General features: G+C 47.9%; 1 protein-coding gene across 22 annotated transcripts in view; it reads left to right on the top strand.

Moving 5' to 3' along the window:
• ANKS1A (ankyrin repeat and sterile alpha motif domain containing 1A) overlaps positions 1-12210 on the top strand; it is a 1080152-nt gene that overhangs the window by 840051 nt on the left and 227891 nt on the right. For all 22 annotated transcript variants that reach the window (XM_078644289.1, XM_078644292.1, XM_078644288.1 and 19 more), the window contains one exon: positions 4259-4365. In XM_078644289.1, the coding sequence (XP_078500415.1) occupies positions 4259-4365 (107 nt within the window). The remainder of the gene's footprint in view (positions 1-4258; positions 4366-12210) is intronic.

A 12210-nucleotide genomic window follows, 5' to 3' on the forward strand; every position in this document is an offset into this window, starting at 1 on the left:
AACCTGCCAACTGCCAGCCAACACATTCTCTTAACCAACTGGAGAAGACTCACAGTAGATGACACCACTGCAATCAAGAAAACTGTCCAGTCCAGGTCCCCAACAGAGCCTTGCCTTCATCACATCTACAACATGGGACGACCACTCCTATCAGCCACCTCGCCCGAAGACTAGAAACACGCAGCAGTCACTGCCCTCCTCAAATAACCATAGGCTGACCCCAGCGTGATGAGCAACTTCCATCCTATTTCCCTGCTCCCGTACTCGGCCAAAGTGAGAGAGAGCACAATCAATCAACAACTCACCACCCACCTAGAACTCGCTACCTACTCAACCACACCCAGCCCAGTTTTCAAAGCAACCATAGCATGGAGATAGCGCTTATCAATGTCATAGATGAGATCCACACCATACTTGACTGTGGGAAACCGCCGCCCTTATACTGCTTGACCTCTTAGCTTCATTCCATACCGTGTGACACTCTAACCTCATCTGAAGACTGCATGGCAAAGGCATCCAAAGTCCTGCCCTCAACTGGATATGCTACTTCCTCACAGGAAAAACACACCGTCTCCCACTCTACACATTAAAACCCAAGAACTTGTTCTGCGGATTCCCCAAGATTTCATCACTCAGTCCAACGCTGTACAAAATTTACATCCCTGCTCGCTGACGTCATCGGAGCACACAGCTTCTCCATCTTTTCCTAAGCCCATGACACCCAACTCATCCAATTAGTGTCCAACAAGTCCACCACCACTAGAACTAACTATACTAACTATACTGAATGCAGGATCAGCATAGCATGATGAAAACCAACTGCCTGAAACTTAACGTTGACAAGACGGATGTGTTGATCTTTGGAACCAGGTACTCCCTCGGGACTCCACCTGGTGGCCTTCAGAGCCTGGTCCTACACACACACCAACCAGCCTATCAAGAAAACTGGATATCATCTAAGACGACAAACCCAACATTGCAGCACAGGTAAACACAGTCCGCTCCTTCTGCTTCCATATATTCTGTATGCTTCGAAAAAACCTCAATGGCCGTGTTCAGGTCCGCCATCCGCCACTCCAGACACCCGAACACGGCCATTGACGCCGCTCGCAGAGGCTCCCACCGCGAAGGGGTTACCGCCATCCCGGAATCTAAGTTTTGCGGCATCGGACATTATTTAAATACCTCGCCCTGTGGCTCAAGTGGAGCCCAGGACACAACCCTGCTGCATCATTTCGATAGCCGACTCCAACACCACTGGACCGTGCATTACCTTCATTAGGCAGCACTTTTAATTTCAGGCATGTAATTTGTACAGTCCTGATGAAGATCTTACCATTCACCTGAAGGGATCGAAACGTCGTCGACATATGGAATAGTGTCACACAGCAAACAATTGTGTTATCTAAGTGTGATTACTATTATGGAAAGCTCCTTTTGTATTAACATTGACCTATAGCTTACTCCTTATTTTTGCCTGAAAATTCCTTTTGTTTTATTGTTTTTTTGTTCCTATGTACTGGATGCAGGATTGTATCCCACTGTTATTATTGGTTGCTCTTGTAAATACTGAAAATATTTTGATTAGAAATTGTTTCCGGCTGGACACCTGATAATATAGTACTTATTACAGACTATATTTATTTAGAAATGCTATAACTGATTCTTTAAGGACCAATTTTCGCTTTCCTCCTTGAGCTCCACATCATGCCCTAAACTGCCCCTGATATTTTCACCTAAGTTGTCCGTTATCCATTACTCTGTATCTCTTGAATCCACATTCCATTTCCTGACACCCCGCCTATTCCCCAAGTACTCTCCTCCCTTAGTTCCCCCAATATCCTTCCTCTGCCTCGCTCTTCTCCTATGATAGTTTCTCCTTTCCCATGATCAGTCCTCCATTCCCATGATTCGTCCTCCATTCCCATGATTCGTCCTCCTTTCCCATGATCCATCCTCCTTTCCCATGATCCGTCCTCCTTTCCCATGATCCGTCCTCCTTTCCCATGATCCGTCCTCCTTTCCCATGATCCGTCCTCCTTTCCCATGATCCGTCCTCCTTTCCCATGATCCGTCCTCCTTTCCCATGATCCGTCCTCCTTTCCCATGATCCGTCCTCCTTTCCCATGATCCGTCCTCCTTTCCCATGATCCGTCCTCCTTTCCCATGATCCGTCCTCCTTTCCCATGATCCGTCCTCCTTTCCCATGATCCGTCCTCCTTTCCCATGATCCGTCCTCCTTTCCCATGATCAGTCCTCCTTTCCCATGATCGACATTCTTCACCTTGATCTCACTTCTTTCCCTTGAACTCACTTCTTTCCCTTGAACTCACTTTTTTCCCTTGAATTCACTTCTTTCCCTTGAATTCACTTCTTTCTGTTGAACTGTACTCCTTTTCCTTGATCTCCCCACCTGTCCTCTTTTCTGACCACCCCTCCCTTAGCTCCAGTTCCTCTCCCCCAATCTACTTCTCTTTCACATACATGTCTTTTCCCTCCATATCGCCTGAGCCTTTCCTCCTCTGTGCCCCGTTAGCTCTCCTCCTCTCTGCCCCGTTAGCTCTCCTCCTCTGTCTACTGACCTCCTCTCCTTTGTTCCCCGAGTACCTCTCTGTCCCCTAATATCTTTACCCTGAGCTCCAAACCCGCAACAGTTGTTGGTCTATGTCCCCAACTCACCTCTGTTCTGAAGTCTGATCACAGCTGTATTCGAGCAGCGGTTGTGGGGGCAGTGGAAATTTGGCAAGTGGGGACAATGTTTGGCTGAAATATGGTGCTACTTGTTGCAGCCAATTGCTGATACTGCTTTATGAAGTCCTTCCACTGCTGGAACCGTGGACCTGTCCTCTGACAGTCCAGCAGCGTTTGAAACACAGGGTGGACTCTGCTTTCTTCTTCCTGTGCTTCTGACCAGGGCAGACAACTAAGCTGTTGTGTCTGAAAGGCGATGACTGTATCTGATGGCTTGAGACACTGACATAGTTGAAATATGTTACTGATGCCCTCAAGTGTCCAAACCAATACATTTCTAAAAGGAGCAAGTAGCTGTATATCTCTCACGTTAAAGGTCAAGCGGAGAAAGGTGAAGTGACAGCAGTTTGTGTTCTTTGTCTGCAGGGCCAATGAGGATACAACTGCGTGACTTAGGTTTATCAAGCACTTTGACTGAATATGATTCGGAGCCGAACTGGTGTATTAACAGTGATAGGAGTTGAACTACTTTAGACTCAGAGACTGTTATCGTGGAAGTATGAAATGTCCTGGAAAATTGTAGCTTTTCTGAGAAGAGTTAGTGAAGTAAAGAAAGGATACTGCCTTCACCCAAATGGCAGGCTGTTGAGACAGTGTTGTACATACATCTGGCGGGGGCAGGCACACACACATTGGGCCCTGGCACACTATACAGGATGTTGCAGATGTCTGGTGACCTACGAGACCTTGTACACAGTCAACAGATATCCATGCTACTTGCATGTAGACTGATGGCGAATGAGTTGTTCTGGTATGCATCACCTTGGAGTTTTTGTTGTGGAACTCATTGCTGACATCTCCTCTTCCTCTCTTGAAAGCACTGGTGTTGAGCTTGGTTGCTTGTCATTGTCTCATGCTCACAGTGCGTCAAATGGTTGGTCTTCACTCTGCATGCTCTTGCTTCCATAGCATGCTCTAATTGATGCAGGCTAAAGTTAGATGAGATATGTTAGTAAGTGCATGGTCTGACGAGCCATTCCCCTTCATGTTGCACAAATGCATGAGGATGTGCTTTCTCTTCCTCATTAACTTGCTATGGTTGTTCATGGTATCTATACCTTCTGACTGGGCGCTTACTGACACTTTGTCTTTCCCTGGGCCTTTTCCCATGATCCTGTATATGTCTGTTAGATTTCTGGATTTTAATTCTTCTGCATACTCTAAAAAAAAAAGTTGAAATGTGTAATTTCCTGAATCTTTTGCCCTGAACACTTAGTGCAGGACTACGTGGTCGTGGAAGTGGATTGTGATTAAGGTAGTTTACTTTTCAGAAACCGAGCAGAACTAGTAAAGCTACTTGGCTTTTTGGAGAAGGAAGATCTCACTCACACCATAGCCTACTCCATTGTTGGTGTGATGATGCATGGTGGCCTTAGGTCCCGATGTAAGCATTTTACTCCTGTTTAGAAAATGGTGTTGTATTGCCATATGTCATTTTCCAAGTGTTGCTGCCGCCACCTCACTCGTGTTTCACTTTTCAAGTCTTTGACGATTACTCTCTCACCAGGTTGGCGCATGTTGGAGCAGAGTGTTGGGGAATGGCTGGAGTCCTTTGGCCTGCAACAGTATGAGAGGAAGCTGCTGTTGAACGGCTTTGATGATGTCCGATTTCTGGTGAGTTTGAAGTATGACACAAAATGCTATTCTCTCACGCTCTGCATTGTTCATTCTCAGTGAGTCGCTCTTTCTATGTTGCTGCTTGTTTTTCTTCTGTTATTAATTTGCTCTGTATTTACTATTTGTTATGAAGATACTAATCCTGCTTATTACACTGTCTTGCCTGCCTTCATTATTTTTCTATAATTCTGTTTGCCTGTCTGCCACTGAATATCTTCCTGCTGGCCGGTGTTCATCAGTAGGGTTGTGACGAGCTGCTATTGTCGTCCTTCCCACTTTTGTTACCCTAGCTTTATTGCCTTGCCTGATTTCTCAATGCTTTTCAACACTTGCCAGTAAAAAGTCTTTCCATGCTGTTGCCTTCTGTCTTGGCCCTTTCTGTGACACGTTGCACTCACAAAAAACTTTAACCCCACTACTTCAACTTACTGCTTCCATCTTCAAACCTACTTTTACTTGTCTGTAGGCGCAAGCCTCTTGTGGAGCATACCAACAACTTGCACTGGACTGGGATCCCACCCATTTCTTACCATTTGTTGGTTTTGCCACTCATTTGCTTGCTTCATATTCGATGGCTTGCCTTGCTCTGCTTGTTTTTCTGCCTTCTCTGCTGCATGGGTTGTGTACCATCCTTTTGAAAGATGACTTGTATCCTTCCACTGCTCCTTTTTAGGAAATTACTTTTTTTTCTTGATTAAGCACTCCATTAGAGTGCATGTGTTTTCTATCGCTCTCTTGCATGCTTTCCCCCCATCCAAATACCTATCTCCATACTCTGTGTGGCCCTGTCCCGCGTGTGCGTATCCCACGCCTCTTTCCGCTTCTGCTGCTTTCTTCTTGTGTATGCTGCTTTACCCATCTTGTCTGCCTTTATTTATACTAAATTTCACCCTATCATTCACTGTTGCCGCCCTCTCCCCTTTTCTTTCCTCCCCTGTGCTTCACCCACCCGCCTACTCACCTTTGTTCCCTACCACTCTCCCACTTCCTGTTGCTTCACACCACCCGCTCCTCTGCTGCGTCATGAACATTTTAAATCTTTTGGGAGGGCCTGGCACCTGCTGTTTGCTAATGACCTGCTCCGTAATGGTGAAAGTAATTCATGCAAATAATGTAATTCACTGATCCTAGCGGTGTCCGCCATCTTACATCTATTAAATAAAAAAAAAGTAAAGGACGTGGTGACTGCATAATGCAGTTTGGGCTGGACTGTTCCCATGGGGATAGGGTCAAGACTGATTTGCATATTGCTGGGTCCAAACTGGAATAGTGAGCAAAAAAACGATGGATTTAGGCCCAGATCTCTGTATTTCTTTTTTTTTTTTTCTCTGCTAATCTTAAATTTTCCGGCTGTCAAACTTTTTTTACATTTTTTTTTTAAATTTTTTAAAAAGTTTGTAAGACTGTTAGAAATGGGATCCCTGGCTGGCCAGGGCTTGCGCCAAAGTCAGTCAGAGACCACCACTCCTAAGTCAGGGCAAGGGAGTTACACGCCAAGATAACCCCTGCTCACCCTCTAGGTAACATGGCGCGAGCAGCAAGGCTAAACTTGGAGGCGATGTGAGTTAAGTATTTGCGCACGCACCCCAGCAACAACACCCAGAGGCCCACCACAAAGGAAACGCCACACAAGGTTATATAAAAATAGCCTTTGTATTACACCAAAACACATTAGATAAAAACACACACTTTACAATGTGCCGGAGGCACGGGCAGAATTTACAGGGGATATGTACAAGACAGGGCCACCTGGACCACTGTCAGGAATCAGCACTTTTAGAAGTAACACTTTTAGAAATAGCACTTAGAACATAGAATGTAAAATCACTGTAGCACACAACCAGTAACTACTGGTAACCAGGACCTCACTAGCACCACCTGCACTAGGAGAAAAACAACCACCTAAGTATCACAATACCTGTAGGGGTGAAAGCACATAACACATGATGCATAAACATACATTCAGCGGTGTAAGGAAGGAAAACACATGATGCATCAACAATACATTCAGAGGTGTAAGAACAAGGCACATGACGCATAAAAACACATTCAGAGGTGCAGCAGAAGAACAATTGCGCCAAACTCACATAAGTCACCACCTGTGACTGTCCATAGGCCAACTGGCCTTTCTAGGGCTAGGCCGCCCTGTGTCCCAATCAGGGGGCCTAAACGTGGCAGTTGCCCACAAAGTGCTGGGCAACTGGGTAGAACAATGATGGGGCCAACACGATGGGGGGAGCCTCCTGGGCTCTAAACAAACAAATGCCCCCTCGAGCCTCCGTGGCTCTGACACAACAATGGGGGCTGTGAGCCTCTCTGGGCTCTAACCAAACAATGCCCCTCGAGATGCTAGAGCCTCGTGGGCTCTCAATACAAGGAATTCACAGACAGGCCGGGGGCGGGCACCGACAATGTGCCCCGGCGTCCCCTCTCACTATAAATGTCCCGGCACGTTGGAGTCCCCCTGCTGGGGACCCGAAAAACAACTGCGGCACCGACGAGCCTCTCTGGGCTCCAAGAACAACTGTAACGCTGTACGCTGAAGTCCCCCTCTTGGGGACTCCCAAAGGCAATGGGGCGCCGTGAGCCCCCTGTGGGCTTGATGCCAAATAATGCCCCCGTTGGTGAAGCCCCCCCCCCCCCTCTTGGGGGACTCGGAACTCAATAGTAGCCCTAAGAGCCTCTGTGGCTCCACACAACTGTCCTCGCGCTGGAGGGGAGGGGCGGGCACCGGCAATGTGCCCCGACGCCCTCCTCTTCCAGACTGGACCCCGGACCCCACTCATCGGCTGTCTGCGGGGGGAGAGCTCCTGCTCCTCGGGGCTCCCAGGAGCTGTGGTGCCTCACTCAAGTCTTCTCCTCTGCGGCGGGGGTTCCTGGGAGGCGGGGTGGGCTCCCGGCCTCCCTGGAGATCAGCAGAACTTCCGGGGCTCTCCCTACACTCGGGAGCCCCGGGGGAACCGGCAGGCAGCTTCCTTCGTCTCGCGGCTGCGGTGGGGCGGGACTTCCGGTCCTTCTCACTGGGCCGCGCAGCGATTGGCTGGCCGCCCAACCACTTCCGGGTCGTCGCGGGCAGCGCGGCGGCCCGTCTCAGGCAGGCAGGCGGAGTATGAATTTACCGAGGGGTGGGGTCCCTCGCTAAAAGTACAAAATTAGCGGCCAGGTCCCTGGCAGGGTGGGCACCTGCCAGGGGGCAAATTAATTACAAATAAGCGAGGTGGGCACTCGCTAGGGCAGGCAAAGCGCTCACAAGCGCTAGATGAATTTATAAAGCGCTCACAAGCGCTAGATGAATTTATAAAGCGCCTCCTGCGCAAAAGTAGCAAATAAAGCGCTATTAAGCGCTGGGGGCCGAAATCAAGCGCTCCCAAGCGCTAGGGGAAGGTTCAGGCCCCCAAAGTCCAGGCAGAGTCCTTCAGCGAGGTAGGGGGGGCAAGGCTGGGCCCAGAGCCAGCTCACTGGGTCTCCAGGCAGGGAGACAGTCCAAGTGGCGGTCCTCTGGCCCAGCAACAGCAGCAGCCCCCTCAGGCAGGATCCTGGCAGAGAACAACTTCTGTTGGGACACAGCCCCATTTTTATACAGTAAATCCTTTGTCTGTAGGTGCAGGGTGGGGGCAGAACCAGTCGCAGCTGGTCTGTGAGCACTGCTGATGGCCCAACCACCCTCTCTATTCACTGGCAGGGCTAGGGTCGTTAGACGCACCACAGGGGGGGCGGAGCCAGCATTGTCAGGGGAAAACCCAGCCTCATTCAGGACACGGGTACACTCCTCCCCAGCCATCAGCATGCTAATCTCCCACTCACCACCGGGCAGACCCATCCAGACTTCCTGGAGCCTGGCATGCCAGCCAGCTCCAGCCAATCACACGCCAGCACCTTCACAGCACTCACATAGCCATGTCTAGAAGTGGCGCTTCCCCACTAGACACATACAAGCTGCACATACCATCGCGCAGCATTCACTTCCACGAGTTCACACATACCAAACTCGAGCCTGCACTCCCCACGCATCAGGAACTACCAGGGACACATACATTCCCCATGCATTCCTATGGGAGGGCAGGCCTATCTCCCCACATGCACTCAAAGTGCGCACGCACTTTCCACTGGGACACAGTGAAAGTGCGCAGAACCCAAAAATCACCATCACCAGGTCACCTTTACAAGCAAAAAGTTTAGGGGTGAACCTGCCATAAGGGCCAAGTCCAACAAAGACCTTTATTGATAGTGACATGCGTGACACAGCCTGATGCATACAACCCATTGGGCCGGCAGCGGTAAGTACTTCATCTCAGTTTTCAAACATATTTACACAGCTTTTGAGCCGACAACCAACGGTCCGGCAGCGTAGTCTGGGATGCATATTCGAAGTCACGCAAATTTGCTAAGGATGTTATGTTATGTTATGTTAAAAATTACTTATTAAGTGCACGTACGCCCGTGGGCTTCATGGCGCTATCGGAGAGGAACATAACACTAATAATTACTCTGAGCGTGAGCCTGTATAGGAACCAATATTTTAACAGTAAGCCTGTTTAAAAAGCCAGGTCTTCAAAGAACGTCTAAAAATAAGAAGATCAGGGCTCTGTCTAATAGGCAGGGGAAGGGAATTCCAAAAGGTAGCTGCAAGGTGATCAAAGCAGCTACCCCCCAACCGTTTTTTCTTAAAAGAGGGTACAGTCAGGAGGCTTTTGTGCGCAGAGCGAAGGTTAAAGAAGGATTATACCTGGAAACAAGATTCCTAATGAATTTTGGTCCAGTGTCCTGCAAGGCTTTAAAAATAATGCATCCAGTTTTGAACTCAGTTCTTTGTTTTACAGGTAGCCAGTGTAATCTTTCCAAGCTGGGTCTGATGGACTGCCATTTGGACTGTTTACAGATCAGCCTGGCTGCTTGGTTTTGGACAAGCTGAAGTCTTTTCAACTGGCCAACTGGGAGTCCCAGATAAAGGCTGTTAGAAAAGTCCAGTCGGGAAAGAACAAGAGCAATGACTACCTGAAGAAGAGCAGATTGTGTGAGGAGCTGGGCTATTTTTTTTATTTTTTTAAGTTGAAAAAAACTAGCGGAGACTACTGTTCCAACTTGTCCCTTCAAAGATAGATCTGCGCTCAACGTGACCCCCAGACCTTTTACAGAGAGGGATTTTGTGGGTGTGGCTCCCATGTCAGATGGCCAGAAACATGGGCCCCAACTCAATTCACTTTTCCCAGGCAAGATTAGCTCTGTCTTGCCTGGGTTAAGTTTTAGATGGTTGAGATTCATCCATCTCTGTATGTGTGTCATCGTGTTTTGAAATTCTGTCACGGAGTCAGCAGTGTTGAGTGGAAAGACAAGCTGGAGATCATCCGCGTAGTTGTAGATGGTAACTTTGGAGTTCTGCAAAGAATAAAGTAATGGGCGAAGGTAGAGATTAAATAATAAAGGTGATAATGAGGAACCTTGAGGGACCCCACGTGTGATTGGAGTTTTAGGAGCTGTAAAATTGCCAAGTCTTACTGACTGCGAACTCCCTGTTATAAAAGAAGTGATCCAGTTTAGGGCAGAACCTCTCAAACCGGCTTGTTCGACACGGTTGACAAGGATGGTATAGTCAACCGTGTCGAACGCGGCCGAAAGGTCAAGGAGTACAAGGGCCTGATGTATACCTCTGTCAGCATTAGATCTTAAAGTATTCTGGACAGCCAGAATCACGGCCTCCGTTGAATGACAGGGGCGGAAACCAGCCTGATTTGGTTCCAAGTAATCAGATTTTTCAATGAACTTGGACAAGCAAGAGGAGACATAGGCTTCCAGAATCTTAGATGCGTAAGGTAAGGGGGATATGGGCCTATAATTAATCGGATCGAGTGGGTCTGCACCAGGTTTTTTTTAAGAGTGGGATGAGCAGGGCATTCTTAAAACTACTAGGGACCTTGCCTTGTGCGAGTGATTCGTTCAGTAATGAAAGTACTACTTGGGGAAAGGCTAGTCCTACCTCTCTAAATATAAGTGGGGGACAGATATCGTTGGGTGAGCCAGATTTAACACGTACTAATAGGTCAGACAAAGTTTTTGTGTCAATCAGAGGAAATGAGTCTAATGTAGTAGTGTTATGGTAGCTGTCGTCCAAAGGGGCAGGGATAGAGAGATTGAGTATGCTCTTTTTTATGGTGGTAATTTTATCAGTGAAAAAGAGGTTTAAAGTGTCACAAAGGTCTTGTGAAGGAGTGACTGAAGGGGTTGTTCTATCACTGTTACACAAATTATTCACTATGTTGAAGATATCTTTGGATTGATTCTGTGAGTTTAAATTTTTTTCTGAGAAATAGGTAGTTTTCTGTTTTAAAATGGTTTTTTGGTAGTTCTTCCGGGCCAAGCAATAAGTTGCTTTGTCCTGTGGAAGATAGTTAGACCTCCATTTCCTTTCTTTTTGGCGGACTTCGAGTTTCAAAGTCTTCAGTTGCGAGGTGAACCATTTATGTGCATCGTGGGGACGTGAGCGAGAAAAATTCACGCAAGGTGCGTGAATGTCCGCTGCCGTTTGAATCCAGTGAGAGAAAGACTCCTCCATGACCTCAATGTCTTTAACCACTTGGATGCTAAGCTTAATGCTTCACTTCAATGCAATTTCCATTGAAATCAATGGAAACTCCATGACGAGCTGGGCTCGTCATGAGCGTCGAAGGGGTTAATCAGTGAGGGCGGGGTAATGGCCAAGGTATCAAGAAAAGCCGGTATGTCAATACCCGTCCATTTCCTAGTTTTCCCTCCAGGCTGGGATGACTGTTTCGTGCTCAACTCAACGGTGATTGTAAAATGAATAAAAAAGTGATCAGACCAAACACAAGGCTTAATAAGAGGTGCAGTTAGTGAAGTATTATAAGACCATATTTGATCTAGACTGTGACCCTTCTCATGGGTAGGAGAGTGAATGTGTTGAATTAGATTGAGGTCAGAGAGTAGGTCTTTCATTTCAGCTGCCTGTGGGTCTGCTTCAATGTCGTCAAACCAAAGGTTGAAATCCCCGATTAAAGCGACTTTGGAGTAATTTGTTACGAGAGTAGCCAGTTGTTCGGCCAGTTGTAATGGAAAGCTGGGCATTGGTTGAGGTGGCCGATAAAGCAAGACCGCTAATATTGCTCCACTGTCTGTGTCAGTCTTTAAAACAATGTTCTCTGTGGAGATCAAAGCCAGAGAGGGAAGTATAGTGAACTTGTGTGTTTTATGAATAATGACAGCCACTCCTCCACCCTTTTTTTCCGCAGATCTATTACCATTGAGGATATAGTAATCCGCTGGAAGGCAGGCTAGGATGTCTGGCAGTGAATCCTGGGTAAGCCAGGTTTCAGATAGAAACACTATGTCAGGTTTCTCCGATGTTAATAATAAAAATATATCCACTTGGTGTTTGGCCATGGAGCGTGTATTAAGGTATATACAGCGAAGTTTGACCTGAGGGGTTTGGGGTAACTGACTGGCGATAGGTGTAAGCTGAGTAGAAGTGGGAATGTAAGCGGTGTAATCAGTTTTTTGGGAGAGACCGTATAATGAGGTACGATTTAATACATGCAGGGGTAGGATGGGGCAGAGATGGTCTGTGGGTCTCAGAGTGAGCAATTCATCCGAGGTATAACAATGTTTTTGAGCATAGGGGTTGGCCCCTGGCCCCGGCCGGCCGCGGACGGGCGCAGACGGGCTTGCCTTAGGCGCGCCTTCGGCGCGCCCGCTGCGCTCCCGGATGCACATATCGTTTTATCCCTTCCTCCCCAGAAGAGCTAGACCGCTAGCTCCGGTCTGGCCCTATCCAAGATGGCGCCTCGCCCTCCACACAAGCGGCACAGTCAGCCGTGGTGGAACGGGGCG

The sequence above is a fragment of the Lissotriton helveticus genome, chromosome 5_1 (genome assembly GCF_964261635.1).
Source record: "Lissotriton helveticus chromosome 5_1, aLisHel1.1, whole genome shotgun sequence".
In the NCBI taxonomy this organism is placed as follows: Eukaryota; Metazoa; Chordata; class Amphibia; order Caudata; family Salamandridae; genus Lissotriton; species Lissotriton helveticus.